The sequence below is a fragment of the Podarcis vaucheri genome (assembly GCF_965113315.1).
Source record: "Podarcis vaucheri genome assembly, chromosome: 1".
Classification (NCBI taxonomy): Eukaryota; Metazoa; Chordata; class Lepidosauria; order Squamata; family Lacertidae; genus Podarcis; species Podarcis vaucheri.
The window spans coordinates 15,707,499-15,728,149 of NC_138759.1; the positions used below are offsets into that span (position 1 = coordinate 15,707,499).

General features: G+C 45.5%; 1 protein-coding gene across 1 annotated transcript in view; it reads right to left on the reverse strand.

The window, feature by feature from the left end:
* Positions 1-20,651, reverse strand: part of EXOC3L4 (exocyst complex component 3 like 4) — a 39,353-nt gene that overhangs the window by 15,204 nt on the left and 3,498 nt on the right. Inside the window, exons 2-8 of the mRNA XM_082216958.1 lie at positions 15,959-16,855; positions 15,591-15,824; positions 9,704-10,367; positions 8,403-8,520; positions 7,000-7,119; positions 5,523-5,623; positions 4,090-4,179 (exon numbers count right to left, since the gene is read on the reverse strand). Coding sequence (XP_082073084.1) covers positions 4,090-4,179; positions 5,523-5,623; positions 7,000-7,119; positions 8,403-8,520; positions 9,704-10,367; positions 15,591-15,824; positions 15,959-16,814 — 2,183 coding nt within the window. The 5' untranslated portion in view covers positions 16,815-16,855. The remainder of the gene's footprint in view (positions 1-4,089; positions 4,180-5,522; positions 5,624-6,999; positions 7,120-8,402; positions 8,521-9,703; positions 10,368-15,590; positions 15,825-15,958; positions 16,856-20,651) is intronic.

Genomic DNA, 20,651 nt, shown 5'->3' on the forward strand with positions numbered 1-20,651 from the left:
GTATCTGGCGCTGTGGTGCAAAGCTCCCTCCAGCGCCCCCCCCATTTCCCAGAGTTTTTTAGGGAGGACGGTGCTGCCGGCAGGGCTGGAGGAGGCGGACGGCGACTGGAGGGTGGCTCCTCTGGTGGGAAAGAGGTGGAGGCTGGGCACAGTGCCTCCCAGCTCAGCTGGCTGCTTCGTGCCGCGGTGGCCACGGCAGACGAAGGCTCCGGGCGCGGTTCTGCTTCAGTGTGGCATGGCGGAAGCGGGCGAGGGTGGCAAGCTGATGCCGGGAGGTGCTGCGTCCAGCCTCCGCCTCTTCCCTGGTGCCCTCCAGAACTTGGCGCCACTAGCCTCTATGGGTAAGATGCTCCTGCCCTTACCCTACCTGAATCCATCGAGAGCCACTGCTGGCCAGTGTAGACAGTACTGAGCTACATGGCCCAATGGCCCAAATGGGTGTAAAACAGCTTTCTATGCTTTGAATCGCAGCTTAATGCAAACATGGGGTGGAGTGGATTTGTGGCTGCCAAGACCATATAACACTGGTCCTGAAAGACTTACATTGGCTCCCAGTACGTTCCAAGCACAATTCAAAGTGTTGGTGCTGACCTTTAAAGCCCTAGACAGCCATGGCCCAGTATACCTAAAGGAGCGTCTCCACCCCCATTGTTCAGCCACTGAGGTCCAGCGGTGAGGGCCTTCTTGGTAGTGGCGCCTGCCCTGTGGAATGCCCTTCTGCCAGATATCAAGGAAATGAACAACTACCTAGCTTTTAGAAGACATCTGAAGGCAACCTTGTATCAGAAATTTTCTTAATGTCTAATGCTTTTATGTGCTGTAAGCCGCCCACAGTGGCTGGGGAAACCCAGCCAGATGGGAGGGTATAAATAATAATAATTATTAGCATTATTGGGGATCCAAGTGTTAAACCATGAGAAGAGGAGGAGTTTGGATTTGATATCCCGCTTTATCACTACCGTAAGGAGTCTCCAAGCTGCTAACAATCTCCTTTCCCTTCCTCCCCCACAACAAACACTCTGTGAGGTGAGTGGGGCTGAGAGACTTCAAAGAAGTGTGACTGGCCCAAGGTCACCCAGCAGCTGCATGTGGAGGAGCAGAGATGTGAACCTGGTTCACCAGATTACGAGTCTACCACTCTTAACCACTACACCACACTGGCTCTATGAGGAAGGATTCAAATTCCTGGTGAAGTGATAGCCTAGGTTTGTGCGCCATTAATGCAACAAAGGAAATGGATCTGTGCCAGACGACGAAGGGGTGGGGCTCCTCCCTCGACCGGCTGGTTATTAGAAAGAGAAAAGGCCAGAATGGGGAGTTTAGTGACATGAGCTAGAAGGGGGAAAGCAACAGGCTGGGAAGGCAGAGAGAGCAACGCTTGATTTCAGTTTGAATCCAAGGCTGCAGCTATGGGGGAAGCAAAGTTGTCTTGGGGTGTTAATGCTGTCAGCATCTCTATCGTAGGCTCAGGTCGCATATACGTGTAAATAAACTGTATATCATAAAGACACCAAAGTCTCTGCTGTAGCTCATTCCAAAGGAAACCCAAATTAGGGAAGAAGGAGTGAAATTCATTTGCTTCACATTTTAACGCAAACCTACCTAATTCATACTTTCCAACGCAATACACAAATAGGAACACAGTTATCCTATAAATCTGCACTTCTCTGAATTTTGCAATGCCATACAGCAGCAACAACAACAAAAAGTATGCACAAACATGTCTACATATTGGAGGAAATTGTTTGCAGTAATGTGTATATTAGTTGATAATGTGTGATCATGGCCACTGGTCCCATCACCTCCTGGCAAACAGAAGGGGAAGAAATGGAGGCAGTGAGAGATTTTACTTTCTTGGGCTCCATGATCACTGCAGATGGTAACAGCAGCCACGAAATTAAAAAGACGCCTGCTTCTTGGGAGAAAAGCAATGACAAACCTAGACAGCATCTTAAAAAGCAGAGACATCACCTTGCCGACAAAGGTCCGTATAGTTAAAGCTATGGTTTTCCCAGTACTGATGTATGGAAGTGAGAGCTGGACCATAAAGAAGGCTGATCGCTGAAGAATTGATGCTTTTGAATTATGGTGCTGGAGGAGACTCTTGAGAGTCCCATGGACTGCAAGAAGATCAAACCTATCCATTCTTAAGGAAATCAGCCCTGAATGCTCACTGGAAGGACAGATCCTGAAGCTGAGGCTCCAATACTTTGGCCACCTCATGAGAAGAGAAGACTCCCTGGAAAAGACCCTGATGTTGGGAAAGATGGAGGGCACAAGGAGAAGGGGACGACAGAGGACGAGATGGTTGGACAGTGTTCTCGAAGCTACCAGCATGAGTTTGACCAAACTGCGGGAGGCAGTGGAAGACAGGAGTGCCTGGCGTTCTCTGGTCCATGGGGTCATGGACACGACTAAACAACAACAACAACAATACTAGGAGAAATGTACACTAAAATGCAGGTGAATTATCACGAGCAGCTTCTTTTTAAAATTGCCAACTGGTGCAGAAATGTGGTGAATTGAAGGCGGGAAAAACAAGAAACTAAGTACAATCAACACTGACAGATTTGCTCATCCCTAGTCATTGCAATTGTTTTTGTTTGTTTTTTAACCATGTTTGGAGAAAAAAATGCATCCCACACATTGATGGGTGTACTAATCCTTCAAAACAAAAAAAAATGTATATTTACGTTTACACAATAATTTCTTGTTTTTCTTTTAATTGCCTGCTTGGGTTTCTTCTGTAGATAAAAAAAAAAGACAGTAACAAGCTGAATTTATTTCCAGCCCCTTCTACTGTCTTGCTAATTACTGGAGGTGCCCTGCCACCTAGAGGCAGAATAATGCTAGTGCATAAAATAAAATCTAAAAACATACTATATATGTGAAATGGGCTACTGATATCTAAAAACATACTATATATGTGAAATGGGCTACTGATATATTTTTTTAAATGCTTTTAGTTATATTTTGTGTTTAAATAAATTTTGAATGGGTGTAAGATGATAACGTGTTTTTGTCTCTCTTGTCTTTCCGATTGCATGTTAATTTTTATTGCATTGATTTCCATGGTGACTATGGGCGAATGCACCTCCAAGTGTCCCCATTTTTAAGGGACAGTCCTGGATTTACAGAAGCCGTCCCAGTTTCTGATTTGATCCGGGAATGTCCCACTTTTCCTTAGGACACCCCTATTTTCACTGGAGAGATGTTGGAGGCTATGGAGTTATACGACCCCTGAGCCAAGAAGATAAAACTACAGTGGTACCTTGGGTTACATATGCTTCAGGTTACAGACTCCACTAACCCAGAAATATTACCTTGGGTTAAGAACTTTGCTTCAGGATGAGAACAGAAATCGTGCGGCGGCAGTGCGGCAGCAGCGGGAGGCCTCATTAGCTAAAGTGGTGCTTCAGGTTAAGAACAGACCTCTAGAATGAAGTAAGTTCTTAACCTGAGGTACCACTGTATTCAACCTTTAGAAGACACCTGAAGGCATGCGTGTATTGGGAAGTTTTTTTAATGTTTAGTGTTTTATTATGTTTTTATATACTGTATGTTGGTGGCTGGGGCAACCCAGTCAGATGGGTGGTGTAATAATAATAATAATAATAATAATAATAATAATAATAATAATTAAAAATGCCCCTATTTTCATTGGATAAATGTTGGAGGGTATGAAAGCAGTGTGTGTGTGTGTGTGTGTGTGTCTAATTTCCTATCTCCATAACCAGAATGGAAAAGGGGGTTACTGGCCTCTTAGTGGGCAGGTTCATCTTTTTGGGGGTGCACTAGTAATTTTTGTGCAGGGCTGCTTTCTAAAATGGAATTATTAAGCAGTAAAATGGCCATAGGGAACTTGTGTCACACCTTAATTTACATTTGTTGGATAAGTTCCCCTGATACTGGTACTTCCACCCAGCACAATGTGCGGAGACTGAGGAATTGTATTTCCCCTGCAAAACGATCCCTGGACGTTCTTTTGTCCAAAAGGACACAACCAATTTGCCTTCTGTGCTAAATCCTAAGATCTGGTTCAACATCTCCTCTTCAAACACAGGGTGAGGGGAAAAAAACCAGGTTTACCTCAAGTCCTGGAAGCTGTTAAGGTAGGCCATCATGAACATCAGAAACTGGGGGTGATCTTTCGCTTGGTCCAAAAATGCTTTCCCAAAGCTGCAATAAAATTGTGGCTAATTAAAATTGGTCACTAACCAGTGATAAACACAGAACAAGCATAAACACCACAGACTTCAGCATCCTTTCCTGTTTGAGGAATCCTGCATTTGAGGATTAGCAGAAATCCTGTCTGTCTAGTCCAAGAGCCATGGGGTTAAGGAATAACCTACTGGCTGGGGGGTTCACAGCTTGGCTTCCTTTACAACAAACTCCACTGTGTAATGTGGGTTTTTTAAAAGTCAGAGGAGCTGGGAAAAACTTTGGGAGAGCGATTTGAAGTTCACAGCATCTTTGAAAATGATTTACAGATGGTATTTAATGTCAAGTAGATTTGCTAAAATGTATAAGTCCGAATCACATAAGTGCTGGAGATGTAATGATGTTTAAGGCACATTTTATCATATGTGGTGGACTGGTAAAAGACGACTGGGAAATGATATATAATTATTTGGGGAAAAAACCCGTTTTAAAAGTACCTTTCAAAAAAAAACACCAGAGTCCTTTTCATTGGGGATAATTCCCAACTGTTAAAAAAGCCTATTTATGTATGCCGCTACTGCGGCCCGTATTTTGTTAGCCCCAAAATGAAAAACAAGTGAGATCCCAACCAAAGAAGAATGGCAACTTAAACTGATGGAATATGTGCAGCTTGCAGATTTAACATATAGAATAAGAGAACAAGAAGAACACACGTTTAAAGAAGACTGGAAAATGTTTACTGAATATATGGGTGAAAATTGGGTTCATTTAAAAACGCTGGCAGCATTAAGATAAATCCAACAGTGTAAATAAGTTCTGATGGACTACTGAATGGTTTAGTGTATGTAAAATATGCAGGGATGTATGTTATGCAAAATGAACCACAGAAAGAGAAGAAGGAAAGTCATTGGTTTAAGGTTGTTTAAATGAATATTTTGAAATGTAATTTAGAAAATTTAATAAAAATTGTATACAAAAATAAAAGTCAGAGGAGTTATTGGGTGATAGTTTTATCAATTGTGTTTAGCCAGGTCAGCTAAAATGGGTCCTTCATGCTTAGAGAAGCAATATGCATTTGACTACGAGTTGGTGATGAGGACATTGTGATTTGCAGAGATGGTCAAACAGGCACCAGATTTCTTTTCCAGCTCTTCCGTCTGAAGTTCTTTTTGCTGGCGATGTCAGAGTCAGAATTTGGATTCATTTGAAGAGGAAGCACTTGCCTCTGTACTTGAGCTAAAGCCTCTGAGTTGCGTCCTCAGAACAGCTGATGCTTTTCCACCATGCCTATTTGCTAGAACCATTAAGCATAAAACGTGATCCAGTTTAGACACTGGGACTTTGAAACAAGCAGACATTACCGTGGTAGGAATTCTGTCACTTCTTTCACGATACCTTTGAGAACGGCGTCTTCCACTTTTTCGCAAATGCAGCCGGCTACCTTTCTGTGTTGTTTGGCGAGCTGGACCAAAGGGGACAAGGGATGTAACAAAAAGCAGAGAGGCAATGGCTTTGTTTGATGAGTACAATGGCCACCTCAATAATTTTTTCAGGTGTGGCAGACACAGAACATGCCAGAGCTTGCATTTTGCAAAGAGGAAACAAGAAGGACCTGGGTGAGGCTAGGGAAATCTATTTGCCAGAATTTTAACCAACTGGGGTAGTAAAACACCTCATCATTTTTTCAAAGGTCAGGGAAAGGTTTAAAAAAGTGTGGGGGGTGTAGCTTTTGAGAAGTGCAATTTCTGAAGGATCTCATTTTATTTCAGAAAGTGTGAATTAAGCAGGGCTGCCTTTAAATGCAAACGGAATCACATTTCTGCTCCATCCCTACCAGCAGGCCTGTGTTATTCTGATTTCTGAGGGATGGCCGTGCCTTAACTAAATCAGGCTTCCTCATCCTCGGCCCTCCAGATGTTTTGGTCTACAACTCCCATGATCCCTAGCTAGCAGGACCAGTGGTCAGGGATGATGGGAATAATAGTCTCAAAACATCTGGAGGGCTGAGGTTGAGGAAGCCTGTTAGACTAACATCATAAGATGTGCCTTGCTGCTGCATCCAACTTCCTATTTCTGTAAGGTGGTCAAAGCCGATCCTCAGGGAAGCCAGCAAACAGGACACAAAGGCAATTGCTGCACCCCCTTACAAAATTCCCCACACTTCTGCTAATCCATATACTTTTTGATTATTGAAAACATATAATGATCCCATGAAACGTTTGTAATGACAGCAGAACAAAAAGCCCTCCCTCCAAAACACCTCACCTTAAATTTAATTTTCTCCCAATATGGGTTTATTATTTTATTTAACTTAAATGACTCAGCCCACTGCAAATAGCAAAAATATGAGCTCCTCCTGGCTTCATTGATCTCCCAATCCCTAAATCTAGCAGGGGCTTTTATTTCTCTCTCTCTCTTTAAAAATGTGGGAGGTTGTCATTCTGCTGTGGTCACACACACCACCCCCAATTTCTCTCTCCTTCTTTCTCTTTTTTCGAGGCTGCTGCAGGCCTAGTAGCAAGTGGTTTCTCCACACCAAATGTCTTTTGTAACAACCCTGTTCTCTGCACTCCTTCCTTCCTTCCTTCTAAAAAGACTCTAAAAATCAGTTGCCTATTATGTCTGTGACACAATTGACAGCAGGTTTAATTTGTAGCTAGGAAGCGAGGGGTGGCAGTGTTAAAAATTGTAATAAAACTACATTTTGCTAATACATTCTCCGAGGACGTGGCGAACATAAATTAGCACAGTAGGCGACACCTACATACCAGAAGGTAATATTTCAATTTCCCTGGAATCAAAGAACATGCATGTGCTATGAACAATCTCAGCAAATACCGTTTGAATATCGTAGGACAGCAACGAATCGTATGGGTTTTTCCGCTCATCTGGCTCTCCTTTCCACTTTTCCTTGGTCTCCAGCATCAAAATATTCTCCAAGCAGTTCTTGGTTTCCTGCTAAATATTTAGATAAAGGGGAACCACACAGATCAACATAATCATATATGCAGACACTTCTTTTATGCACACGCAATCCCAGTTCCTTGTAGCTCTCCAGTAAAATAGTTTTCAAAATGGATCCAAAAGATGCTTTGGAAGCTAGTCAAGTTCTGCTGCTTGAGAAAAATCAGCAAGGGCAGACAAACTGCCTTGCAAAACAGTGTGGCCCACTGCTAAGTGTGGGTGGGTGGGTGAGAATTCAATTCAGTTCGCATTTAAAGACAAACCAGTCAAATCTTCTCTTTTGGAAACGAAATGTTGAACCGCAAAACACAGCCATCCTTGAGAATTTGCCGAATTTAGCAATGCAGTTCTCCAGGCAGGTAATGTGCATAAAATACATATTATTAGGGTAAAGTAAAAATAATGTACAAAAGTTTCATTATATTAGGAGAAATTGCTTCCAAGAATGTGTACATTAGTCAAACCTGCACACTAAATGAACCCGTCATGGGGCTTTGATGAAAAAAGCTCACACTCACTTCTCAATGCTCCATGCATCCCTATTTTCATCGGAGAAATGTTGGCGATTATGCCCTACTGCATGCCTTTGTTGTGGCCTAAGGTCTGTTAAAGGTAAAGGTAAAGGGACCCCTGACCATTAGGTCCAGTCGTGACCGACTCTGGGGTTGCGGTGCTCATCTCGCTTTATTGGCCAAGGGAGCCAGCGTACAGCTTCCGGGTCATGTGGCCAGCATGACTAAGCTGCTTCTGGCAAATCAGAGCAGCGCACGGAAATGTCGTTTACCTTCCCACCGGAGTGGTACCTATTTATCTACTTGCACTTTGACGTGCTTTCGAACAGCTAGGTTGGCAGGAGCTGGGACCGAACAATGGGAGCTCACCCCGTTGCGGGGATTCAAACCGCTGACCTTCTGATCGGCAAGCCCTAGGCTCTGTGGTTGAACCCACAGTGCCATCCGCATCCCTGAGCACTGGATAGGTTTGCCTTTAAATGATAATTGAATCGAATTCCCCCCACCCCCATATGTAAACCAGGAAGTAGACAAGGAATCTCCATTCAACAAATAATGCATTGCTCCTGTGGAAGTTTAAGGGGCCTTTGGATCCCATTCATAAATGCATTTTCTAAAGCGATCACTTCATTCCAAAGGAAGTTGGGGCACTGAACGCTACAGTCTGGAATAAAAGCAGCATGTGTTTGGTTTCAAAGGATTCAATCAGTGATGCAAACTTCCCCACCCTCTCCTTTGATTTATACAAGGAAATTGAGATGTTACCTGGACAGAATTAACGTAGTTGCTCTTCAGTTTGTCTAAATCTTCTGAAGTTAACAAATCTGGCAGAGCTTCAGTTTTTATTTCTGGTTTAAGATCTGGGCATCCTAAGAGATTTTCACTACAAAAACAAAAACAGCATTCCATGATGTTTCTACATCTGGGACCTTCGTCCAGAAGCCTGTGGACAGAATCTGGCTTACAGAAAATACCTTACTGGTCTTGGCAAAGCCTTTCCCTCCCATCGCTTTAAAGGAAACGAGGGCAGCAGCTGGGGTGGTCCCTAATCTAATTCATTTTGGTGTGTTATTTTTGCTAACATACATGTTTTAAAAATCTATGGCTTTTAAAATGTTTTTGTCGGAGAAGGGTTATTGGTTTGTTTTTGTTTTATTATGCATTCTGTATTCTCATTTTGTATTTTTCTGTTGTGAACTATCCTGGGATCTTTGGACGGGCAGTATACAATAATAAATAATAATAATAAGTAATAATAATAGTAATAATAATAATTTCGCATGCTTTTCGTGTGCACTTTTTTGTAGCATACAGTGTTTTGTATTTTTTTAATTTAAACTTTACAAAATGTAGAGATGCACAAAGCAGATTACCAGCATCACACCTAGCGCCAGGAACCAGGTTCATTTCATTATCCAGTGACTCTGTAGCCTCCAGTGGTGTCCTAGCAATTACTGGATTCCAGGGTAACAAAAATATGAAGGAGAGGCTGAAGGAATCCACACAAGCATGTGGGAGGGGTCAGCGGTACAATCCTGCTGCATCTTGATCACATGGAAATCACATGGACATGGGTGGCGCAGTGGTCTAAACCACTGAGCCTCTTGGGCTTGCCGATCGGAAGCTCAGCGGTTCGAATCCCCGCGATGGGGTGAGCTCCCATTGCTCTGTCCCAGCTCCTGCCAACCTAGCAGTTCAAAAGCACGCCAGTGCAAGTAGATAAATAGGTACCGCTGTGGCAGGAAGGTAAACAGCATTTCCGTGCACTCTGGTTTCTGTCACAGTGTCTCGTAGCGCCAGAAGTTATATAGTCATGCTGGCCACATGACCCGGAAAGCTGTCTGTGGACAAACATCGGCTCCCTCGGTCTGAAAGCGAGATGAGCTCCACAACCCCATTGCTGCCTTTGACTGGACTTAACTGTCCAGGGGTCCTTTACCTTTACCTTTTTTACTGAACACTGCAGCACCTATAGCTTGTGACATGGACCAAACAATATCTGAGACTTAACCATCCAGGGGTCCTTTACCTTTTCCTAATCATCATGTGATTAATGGGAAACCTACCTGTGGTATACATTAGTGACCCAGTTGAGTACTGCATAGAATTGATTGCATCCCAGGCTCTCATCTTCTTCCAGGATGCTTTGTAAATGCAAAGAGAGGGCTTTGTGGAAAGCCTTCAGGTATGCATCGCCCACACTGTAGTCTGGTGGATAGCATTTGTGTACCCAGCGTTTGATTGTCAACAAATCTGTTCTTACGACTTCTTTGAGATATCCTAAGTGTATCGACAGCCAAGAGGTGTTGTCCTCCTTCAGTGGCACAGGCACTTTTGAGACCCTGATTTCCACACTTTGCTTGACAGCGTCTTCCCAAAGCTGCCTCCAGTTCCTGGCTAACCCAAGGTTGGACACAGCCTCGGATGAGGCAGCGATGCTTGTAGCCCCAGCATGGGCTTTTTCTTCCTCTGCGATCAGAGTCACAAGAGTGTTTAAAGCTTTTGCATCTACCCTGGGAAGCTCCAGGGTTTCCTCCACGATGCGCTGGATGGCCTTAGAAACCAAGTCGTAGAGCAAGTCAATGTCCTTGGCCTTCACAATGCATCCCTTGGGGTTGTCTTCATATTTCTTGGCATCTATTTCAGCCAGAAGCTCCCTTTCTAAACCCTTGATGTTTTTGAAGGCTTCTAGAAGTTGCCCGTTTTTAATAAGTTCATTTATCTGCATAACTAAAGAGAGAAATGGAGCATGAGAGCAAGCCACAACTACTGCATGTTTTCCTCTTCAGAAATAATTTGGAATAGTTCCTCTGGGACAGTGGTGGGGAACCTGTGACCTCTTACTTGTTGCTGGACTCCAGCCCCCCAAATCCCTGACCATTAGCCAAGCTGGCTTGCTGAAATATACTCAGAGTCGCAAAGTGATTTCATGCTCTTTATTCAGCTCATAGTGGTGAGGAGGAATGAATGAAAGTCCCCTCAAAGTATCTGCTTTATATACATTATTTACACAATGGGCTGCACATGATTGGCTAATTCTGGAATTCTACTGTAAGCCAATCAGGTTGTGGATTCACTTATATCTGGAGCATGATTGGGTGGTTCCTGCCAACCAATCATACTGCTGCATTGTTCTAGGACCAATCAGACTGCTGCATTCTGAATCCTATTGTTATAGGACCAATCAGACTGCTGCAGTGTGGATCCTATTCAACTCAGTACATAACACTTGCGCTGGTGGGAGCTGGAGTCAGTAAACATCTGGAGGGCCAGAGGTGTCCCACCCATGCTCTGTTGAATAAAACGAAACCTAAACAAGATGCTTTGTCTATTGTCTCACAGCAGGAGGAGGCTCTTTCACGCAGAACAAGAATAAAAGGAGTTACAGAACTACTTCTGTGTTCTCAAGAGGAGGAGGAGGAGGAGGAGGAGGAGGAGGAGGAGGAGGAGGAGAAGAAGAAGAAGGAGGAGGAGGAGGAGGAGGAGGAGGAGGAGGAGTTTGGACTTGATATCCCGCCTTTCACTCCTTTTAAGGAGTCTCAAAGTGGCTAACAATCTCCTTTCCCTTCCTCCCCAACAACAAACACTCTGTGAGGTGAGCGAGGCTGAGACACTTCAGAGAAGTGTGACTAGCCCAAGCTCACCCAGCAGCTGCATGTGGAGGAGCAGGGAAGTGAACCCGCTTCACCAGATTACGAGTCCACCACTCTTAACGACTACACCAGTCTGGCTCCTTGTTCTTTTATCCAGAGGTTTTCAACCTTTTCGACTCCACAGCTCCTTTGACCAACTACATTCTTTCTGCGGCACCCTTATGGGGCTCAGGAGCCATGTTATGTCACCCCTTGCCTGCAAAGCTGGCAGCCTCTTGCCCTTTTTCGGGCATCCTCCCTTCTAGAATCTTCCCTCAGCCTCCTCTCCTCTCCTCAGGAGTCCTCTGGGCAGCAGCTGCAGCCACCCCTGGTCTCTGAGCTGCCCCCTCCACCCCAAAGAAAGGTGCCTCCTCACACTGCCCCACAGGGGCCTGGGACTTACTTGTCTGTCCATTCCCAGCAGGAAGGGCTGGTGGAGTGGCTGGCTGGGCTCCTTTGCCCACTTGCTTGCTTACTTCAAGGCTGCCTCAGCTCCTGGCAACCAGCACCCCCTGAGGCACCATTCGCCTGTGAAGCTTGTAGGCAGGGCTGCTGCAATAAGCAGCTGTACAAGCCTTTGGGAGGCAGAGACGTGAGAGGGCATCAGAGGAGGGAGGGAAGGAAAGAGGGACAGAGGCCAGTGACATCGCTGACTACCATTCCAGGCATCCCAGGGTGCCACGGCACACTGGTTGAAAACTACTGCTTTAGTCCTTTACAGCAGCTGTGGGGAACTTGTGGACCTTCAGTGATTCCAGGACTACAGCTCTAATCTTCCCTGGCCATTGACCATGTCCAAGAACTTCTGAAGGGCTTGCAGGTTCTCCTTCCCCAAATACAGGTGGCAAATGTTCTACTGGAATGAAAAGTTTGCACTTCCTTACTTCTATTCTGACATTGTTTTTACCCCCAAAACATTTCTGCTACGAATAAAAAGTTTTATTGGTTTTATCCTAACCAGTTCATAAGTGCAAGTGAAGAGACTTGCTGGATCACACTGAAGGTCCATCTATTCCAGACATGAGGAAACCTGTGGACCTCCAGATGTTGTTTTTCAGGATACAATTGTTGATGGCATCAGAAGCAGCTGAGAGGTTGAGGAGAACCAAAAGCAGCTTCTGTGGCAAAACTGAGCCTAAACCCCGATTGAAATGGATCTAGAAAATCAGTTTCCCCCAACAGTGCCTGGATCTGATTCAGGGCCACCCGCTCAAGAAACCTTCCCCCAAAGGTGAGATATTATTATTTATTATTATTATTATTATTATTATTATTATTACAACAGCAGCAGCAACAACAACAATTTATTATTTATACCCCACCCATCTGGCTGAGTTTCTCCAGCCACTCTGTGCGGCTTCCAATCGAGTGTTAAAAACAATACAGCATTAAATATTTGAAAACATCCCTAAACAGGGCTGCCTTCAGATGTCTTTTAAAGATAAGATAGCTGCTTAATTCCTTCACATCTTCCACAGGGCAGGCGCCACTACCGAGGAGGCCCTCTGCCTGGTTCCCTGTAACTTAGCTTCTCACAGTTAGGGAACCACCAGAAGGCCCTCGGCGCTGGATCTCAGTGTCCGGGCTGAACGATGGGGGGTGGAGACGCTCCTTCGAGGCCGTTTAGGGCTTTAAAGGTCAGCACCAACACTTTCAATTATGCTCGGAAATGTACTGGGAGCCAATGCAGATCTCTCAGGACCGGTGTTATGATATTGGCAACTAGCTGGTAATTACTAAGATTTTCCAAATCCAGAGAGGTTTCATGAGGAATGGTCTTACCACTGCCTCATTCAGGTAGGCAGGGACCAACCCACCTGCAAGGAATCCTTAATCACCCCCCTGGCCCAGCCAGCTGTCCCCTCCTTGCTAGTTTTTATCAGCTAAGAGTGCCAGTGGTTGCCCTAACCAGTCCAAGCACCTTCTCCACATCGCTGAGCCTTGCTAACTGAAACTCATCCAACACTACAGGACTAGGGCAGATCTACACTCATGGTTTATAACATTAAGGGAGCTTTAAGAATGGTTTTCATACTGTATAAGGTCAAATTATGTTTTCCCTATAACATTAAGAATGCATTAAACAGCCACTGGCAATTGGGAAACCATGTGTTAAAGGTAAGGGAATGCCTGTGACATTTTAAAATGATAATAATGTTTAAAAGATCAGTGCAGATCCAGCCTTAGACAGTGCTCTGCATACCTCATGATATTTATCTGCTGTAAACAGTGGAGTCAAGATCACAGTGGATGCAAGCAGTTATGTCCTCAAAGTGCTTTGCGAGGAAGTCACTGTCATGGAATTCTACTCAATATTGGTCCAGAGCAGAACTCTAATGCATAGTTAGCAGAGTAAAAACTTAAACACATTGCAGGATTCCCGGAAAATAGACCAGAGGCAATTAATATTTCATCCAGCAGAGCTTTACTGCTACTGAAGGCAAATGAACATAATGGTCACAAATCCAGTACATTCAGGATTGGCACTGCCCATAAGAAGTCCAGTTGCAGCAGACTTAACTTTAACTTACAATAACTTATAATAAGTCTAAACCTTGACACTACATACAGAACACCAGAAGGAAAAGAGATAGAAAGAGAAAGTGAAACCCATGTTCCTTCTGGCCTTGACTGAAGAGATAACAGTTTAAACCAGCTGTACTCAGCTTCTCTGGAGGAATAACCCTGTGCTGGTTCTGGGGTTAATCAAGAAGCAAGGTCCAAGTCCAGTCCGTGGCAGATGAAGCAAGATGAAGGCAGTCCGTAAAAGTCGAACCTGGGTGCAGGGCAGGGTTCAGGCAGGGACTGACAACCACCAACATTGCTCCCGCAACTTGGGACTGGGGCTGGCCGGCTTTTATCTGCCCCGAGGCATCGGGCAGCCCCGATCCTCTGGTGACCCGCCTCTCCTGGCCTGGAGGCAAGCACTCCTCCTGCGGGAACTTAGTTCCCTCTGTCTCTCTGCCCTGAGCCTCTGTAGCTCAGGAGAGGCTGGAGGGTTACCAGACCCAGAGGCAACCTCGGCTTCCCCTGACGGGGCTGAGAGTGGAGCACCTGCAGGCAATGGGTCCTCCATCACCTCAGGAGCCAGAGCAGACTCAGCTGACGCCTGCACCTGAGGACCCAGCACAGGTGAGGACCCTTCAGGCTCATGCCCCAGCCCCGGCTCAGCTGGTTCTGGAGGCGGGGGATCCTGTGCAGGCTGGAATTCCTCACACTGAGGATGCAAGGGAGGCGACTGTACTATTTAGTCCCCTGCCAGAGTCATTATCAGAGTTCAAGAACACATTCCAGAGAGACAGAAACTCTTATGGGGAGTGAGAAGGAGGGCTGGAGCAGGTATGTGGCCTGAGGAGAGTCCAGTGGGCAGATGGAGCAGGCCAGAGGGCTGGATTTGTCCCCCAGGCCTGGGGTTGTTCACCCCTGTACTGAAAGCTTTTGTGTTCAGAAAAAGATGGCTAAGAAAGGACAAGACGGAGATTGATAAAACTCTGCAGGGTAATGAGAGACTGCTCCCATCATGGCCCAGTTAAATTCCTGCTCTGCACTTTGCGGTTGTGTAGTTCAGATGCACAGAAATGATTTGCGTCGTGCCTCTCTGTGTGATGTGAGCGAAGGCAGCTGGCTAGTAACGACTTCTACCAAAATACCGCTGACAGACAGTGAGTTTGGGCTCTGGCAGGCGCTGAAGATTAGATTTCGAAAAAGTGGCTGACCCCAATTAATTTACCAATTTTCCTTTCAAGGCAAAGTTGAAACAAGCACTGAGCACATTCCGGCAGATAAAAAGAGACTCACGCAAAACTGAAAGCAAGCAAAAGCAGCATCCAGGAGGCACTTATAAGCAAGAAAGCAAATCTCCTAATTGTCGTTCCCACAAATTATAATAGCTGAGGGACACCTGGGTTCAGTTCCCTGCTCATCCAGAAAGCTGACTGTGAGCTCTCAGAGCAGTATCTTTCAGATCTAACCATCCTCCCTAGGTTGATATGTGAACAAAAAGTAAAGGGGGCCGAACGGCACAGGGCCCTGAGATCCGTGAAACAACACAGCCAGTGGTCAGGATGGCACCACCACCCAAAAGTCCCTGCTTCTGATGGACACCCATTGAGTCTCGTTCAGTAGGGGTACCTGATAAATGTCATTGACCGAATTTACAAGGAAGGCACCAGCACTCAACTCAGTTTCAATATTTGATTTGGTATAGAAAATATGCCCTGTATTGTGATAGGCCGAAAGAACTATACACCCGTTTTCAAGCCTTGCCATCCAGAACAACCCAGAAAAACAACATCAAGCAACAGAATCTTCAGTTTCTTACCAGACAGTGGTTCGTTCTGAACATGGTCTTCTTCTTCAGGCTCCTTACTCTCCTTCGGAAGGCTGGCCTTTTTTATCTTTAAGAATGAAAAAGACTTGCTGGACCTGGAGGGGTCCGCTTCTTCAGCCGATTTCTCTTTGACAGGTTTTGATGCACTTCCCATCAGGCTCAAGCTCCGAATTGGTTTGAATTTCTTTGGCTCGTCTTCTCCTTGATGATTCAGGTGCGGATAACCTTTGGGAAGACAATGATTGATTGATTGATTGATTGATTGATTGATTGATTTCCCACCCTTCACCCTAAGGTCCCAAGGCAGGTTACAGCATTAAAAACAACATTCAAAACAATTGACAACAACAAATTGTCACCTTCTCCTTCTGTGTAGTTCACTGAAGGTTCCATTTTCTCCTCCTTTTCCTTCTCCCTTATTTCTGTTTTAGTTTCATCCAGTTTAGGTTCAACCGATTTCTCTTTGAGAGATTTTGATCTGCCTTTCCTCAAGCTCATTCTTATTATCTTATTGATGTTTTGGGGCTCCTTTTCTTTGGGAAGGCGCTTGCCATCTTCACTCCCCTCCGTATGTTTTGCCAGAGATCTTGACTCTGATGGCAGTTCCATTTCCCCATCTGCCTCCCTTATTTCTGCCTTATCTTCACCCACGTTGACTTCAGTAGATTTCTCTTTGGCAGATTTCGATGCCTCTTCACCGTCCGTGTGTTTTGCAGGAGACTTTGGTTCTACCGCTGGCTCCATTTCCCCATCAGCCTCTCTTGTTTTTGTTCTCTGCCCATCCGTGTTAGTGTCACTTAATTTCTCTTTGAGACTTTGCGACTTTCTTTTCCTGGTGCTCAGTGTTTCTCTGATACCCCTGATGAAGCTTTTTGGCTCGGTTTCTCCTTGTTTATGCAAGGATGGACAGTCTTCGAGAGGACAGTGTGCACCTTCACTCTCTGCACTTTTCCCTGGAGACTCCGGCTGTGATGGCACCTCCAATTTCCCATTCCTCCCGCTTATTTCTGTTTTATCTCCATCCATTTTAGCTTCAGCCAGTTTCTCTTTGGCCAATTTTGATGCGTTTCCCCTGAAGCTCAGCACTTCTCTGATACCCCTGATGAAGTTTTTGGGCTCGTTTTCTCCTTGCTGACTCAAGGGCGGAGAATCTTTGGGAAGACAACTGCCGATTTCACTCTCTGTGCATTTTTCTGGAGACGCTGGCAACTCCATTTCCCCACTCGTCTCCCTTGCTTCTCTCTCTCTTTTTTTTACTGTGGGAGGCGGGGGGGGGGGCAGGGCGGGGAAAGAAAGCAGGAAAGTTAATCAGTATGTTACAGAAGTGGAAGGCAGGAAACAACTATTGCTGACATGTGCAGTAGACATCCACTATCAGTAAGGCCAGCTTTACATATGGGTGTGATGGACTGGGACTCGGGCTCGGACTCGGAACCAGAGGAGACTCTGTCTGCACCAGATCCTTTGCCTCAGGCATCATCTGAACCAAGTATGCGGTCTGATCCTGAAGAGTCCCAGTCTGCACAGGTTCCCCTGCAACAATAAGCACCAGCTGGGCCGAGTCAGGGGCCTGAGCCTGCCCTGGCTCCAGATGCAGGGATTACCTCGTTGCCTCCAGATGGGCCATCACTTACAGCTGCTCCACTACCGGTTTGGTCAGGGGAGGCTGAGGCGGCCCCTGGGTCTAGTCACCCACCGACGCCTCCCGAGCTTCAGAGACTCAGGTCTGAGAGAAGGAGAGGCCTGAGTACTCGCAGGAGGAGTGTTCGCCTTTGGGCGAGGCAGGGAGGTGAGTCGCCAGGGGATCAAGACCAGCTGCTACCCCAACAAAGATGAAAGGCTGTCGGACCCTGTCCTAGGTTGCGGGAGCAACATCGCTGTTTGCTAGATCCTGCCTGATATCCTGTATCTGTCCTTGCCTGGTTTCCTGCCTCGTGTCCTGCCTTGGCCCTGTCGGACTGACTCCCAGTGGAACCTTCGGATTCTGGACCGGTTCTTGACCGTGTCCCACGGGTTACCCCCGGGCCCAGCACAATGTAATACAGTGGTACCTCGGGATGCGAACAGGATCTGTTCCAGAGCCCCGTTCGCATTCTGAATGGAACGTAAGATGCAATGGTGCGTCTGCACGGGTTGTGTTTTGACGCTTCTGTGCATGCGTGTGACGTCATTTTGAGCGTCTGTGCATGCGTGATCGGCGAAACCCGGAAGTAACGTGCTCCGTTACTTCCGGGTTCCCGCGGAGCACAACCCGAAAGCAGTCAACCTGAAGCACACTCAACCCGAGGTCTGACTGTAGTATCATTGCCTGATCATAAAAATTGTAAAAACCAGTTTGGAGGGTGGTGTCTAGCTGACTGCTAGAGTGAAAACCCGCTCCAGATTAGATGCAAAGAGGCCTCTGCAAGCACAGAGAAAAAGTTTGGGTTGGGCGATTGTTTCCAAGGACTGAGGCTGGATGAGAGACGGTGGGGCAATGAGGGGCAGAAGATGGCTGGGGAGAAGCTGAAACATCTCACATGACACATTCCCCCCCCCCCCATAAAGCATATACAGTGGTATCTCGGGTTACATATGCTTCAGGTTACATACGCTTCAGGTTACAGACTCCGCTAACCCAGAAATAGTGCTTCAGGTTAAGAACTTTGCTTCAGGATGAGAACAGAAATTGTGCTCTGGTGGCGTGGCAGCAGCAGGAGGCCCCATTAGCTAAAGTGATGCTTCAGGTTAAGAACAGTTTCAGGTTAAGTACGGACCTCCGGAAAGAATTAAGTACTTAATCCGAGGTACCACTGTACAGTCATACTGCCAGCCAATTGCAGAGGCCGCTGTTGCACACCCACCTTGCCCCTTTCATTCCAGAAGCGATTTAAGCACCCATACGCAGGATTGAATTAACCATTAAGTGAAATAAACACATGCATCAAGAAAAAAAGGGGGGCACCACAGAAACATTTCATTGCCGGATTTTTAACACTAATGGTCACAAATTGCTCAGCCGAGCATTCATTTTCTCCGCTGAACTACCTTAAAAATCCCAACAGAACAACTATGCAACAAGGTATGCCTTATCTCTGCTAACTCTAGAAGCAGATGTGTTATGTAATATTAGTTTTGAGGACCTGATCAAAGGCTTTGCAATTAGAAAAAGTAGGGGAATTTCCACCCTAAAATATAAATACAAAAATAAGCATTATTTCCCATCTTACTGTAGGTTTCGTTTCATTTTTTGGGGGGTTGATTTTACAGTTTATGTATTGAATTAGATAAATATGGGGACTAGGGTTGCCATATTTCAAAAAGTGAAAATCCGGACACAAGCTTTTTTGGGCAAAGTTGTTGAGCTTCTCTTTTCTTTTTAGGAAAATCGCCAAAAAATCTGTACTTCCAGTATGGGCTGCCATGCAGCTGGGTTTTTGATGGACGAATCCAGGCTAATGTCTGGGAAACTCTGAATGTATAGCAGCCCTAATGGGGGCACCCAAATCTTTTAAGTGCTTAGGGCCCCTAAAGGTCTTACTCTTGCCCTGCCCACACACCACCCATAAGCCACATTGTCTGGTCCCAGGCTAAGACCATGACATTCTCAAAGCCCTGGACAAAGCCTGCATGTATAAATCACAGCCTGTCTGTCTGAGATCACTCATAAAATACATTGATAGTTTCCTCCCGTTGCTGGTGGACATTTTACAGCAACTAGGGATGGTCAGATCTGTCACTTTGGGCTTTCTCAAGTTCTCATTTTTCTAATCTTAAATTATGGCTCCCCACATTTTTTTGGCAATTTGCCCTTTTTTGAAATATTGCTGTGAAAATTCAGCAGCATTTTTTGTGTGAATTTATCCTAAGAAACCTAATTTTTGTATGTGGTTTTGCCCAATGCACACATTTTTGCAAACCAGTTTCCCCCTAATATAGTGCAGTTTTCTATGATTTTCACAAATACTTGCATATTTCTGCCTGTTTTACCCTAATACATGCATTTTTTTGACACATTACTTGGCTGGAGAACTGCATTTTCAAATTTGGAGAAGTGCAAATTTTGAAGCCTGGTTGCTTGTACATCATTTTGAAAAATGCGAATTGGGCAGGTTTGCATTTAAAGAGCCAACTTTATTGGATTTCCAACCCCCATCCCTAACAACAATGAATCAACCCAACTGTCTCCTTGCAGGTCTGGTTAGAACGGCTATAATGATGAGCTCCCACACTTTGAATTTTGCTACTCTGCCACTGGCCATATGTGTTCATTGCTACATCCAGGCATGTCCCTGACCTACTAAAAAGATGACATTCAATCTCCACACTATAATAGGGCTCCCTTCCTCTCTGTCAATCCGTTGAGTGAAGATGAAGATGGAAAACCTCCAAGGATCTCAGGCAGGTCAAGGCAAGTCCAGGGATTGATTTTTCACTGCGCCGCTTATTGGCCTGATCTCTGGAGTCGATTCAGTACTTGTTTCTGACCTGTAAGGCGAACCCTCATTTGCACACTCTGCCTCGGTTATAAAAGGGGCCCTCGATAGCTTAAGTTTTCTGAAATCAGAAATACGTCAATTGCCATGGTTACTGCTCTGTGGTTTTGAAACGTGCAATCCGTTTTTGTAAGGCCGTGTTCGGTAGGCCGGCCAAGTGTAAAGGGGGAAATGAAGCTCCTGCGCTTTTAATAATGTGTTGCGGAAGGAATTTCAGGAGGTGGAGCAGGGAAGAAAGAGTACAGCTAATGATTTATTTATTTTTAACGAAAGGACAGTACCTAGCTGTCCTACCGACACCCCACTTTTCCTACTTCTATGGCATCATAGGATGGCAGCTCCCCAGCCCCCTCCCACACTAGACGTGTCCTTTCAGTGAGTGGTGTGCCAGGCAGAAATACCACAGGGTGAGCTTTCCACCCATCGCTGCCACTTGTGGCTGCCTGGGAGGGCTTTGCCACCAAATTTTGCTGGTCAAATAGCTGCTAAAGCCCAGGAACCACGGCAGGCAAAGGAAGCAGCAACCCAAGTTACAAAATAGAGAGAAAGACACTAGGAGAAAATTACAGCTCTTTCT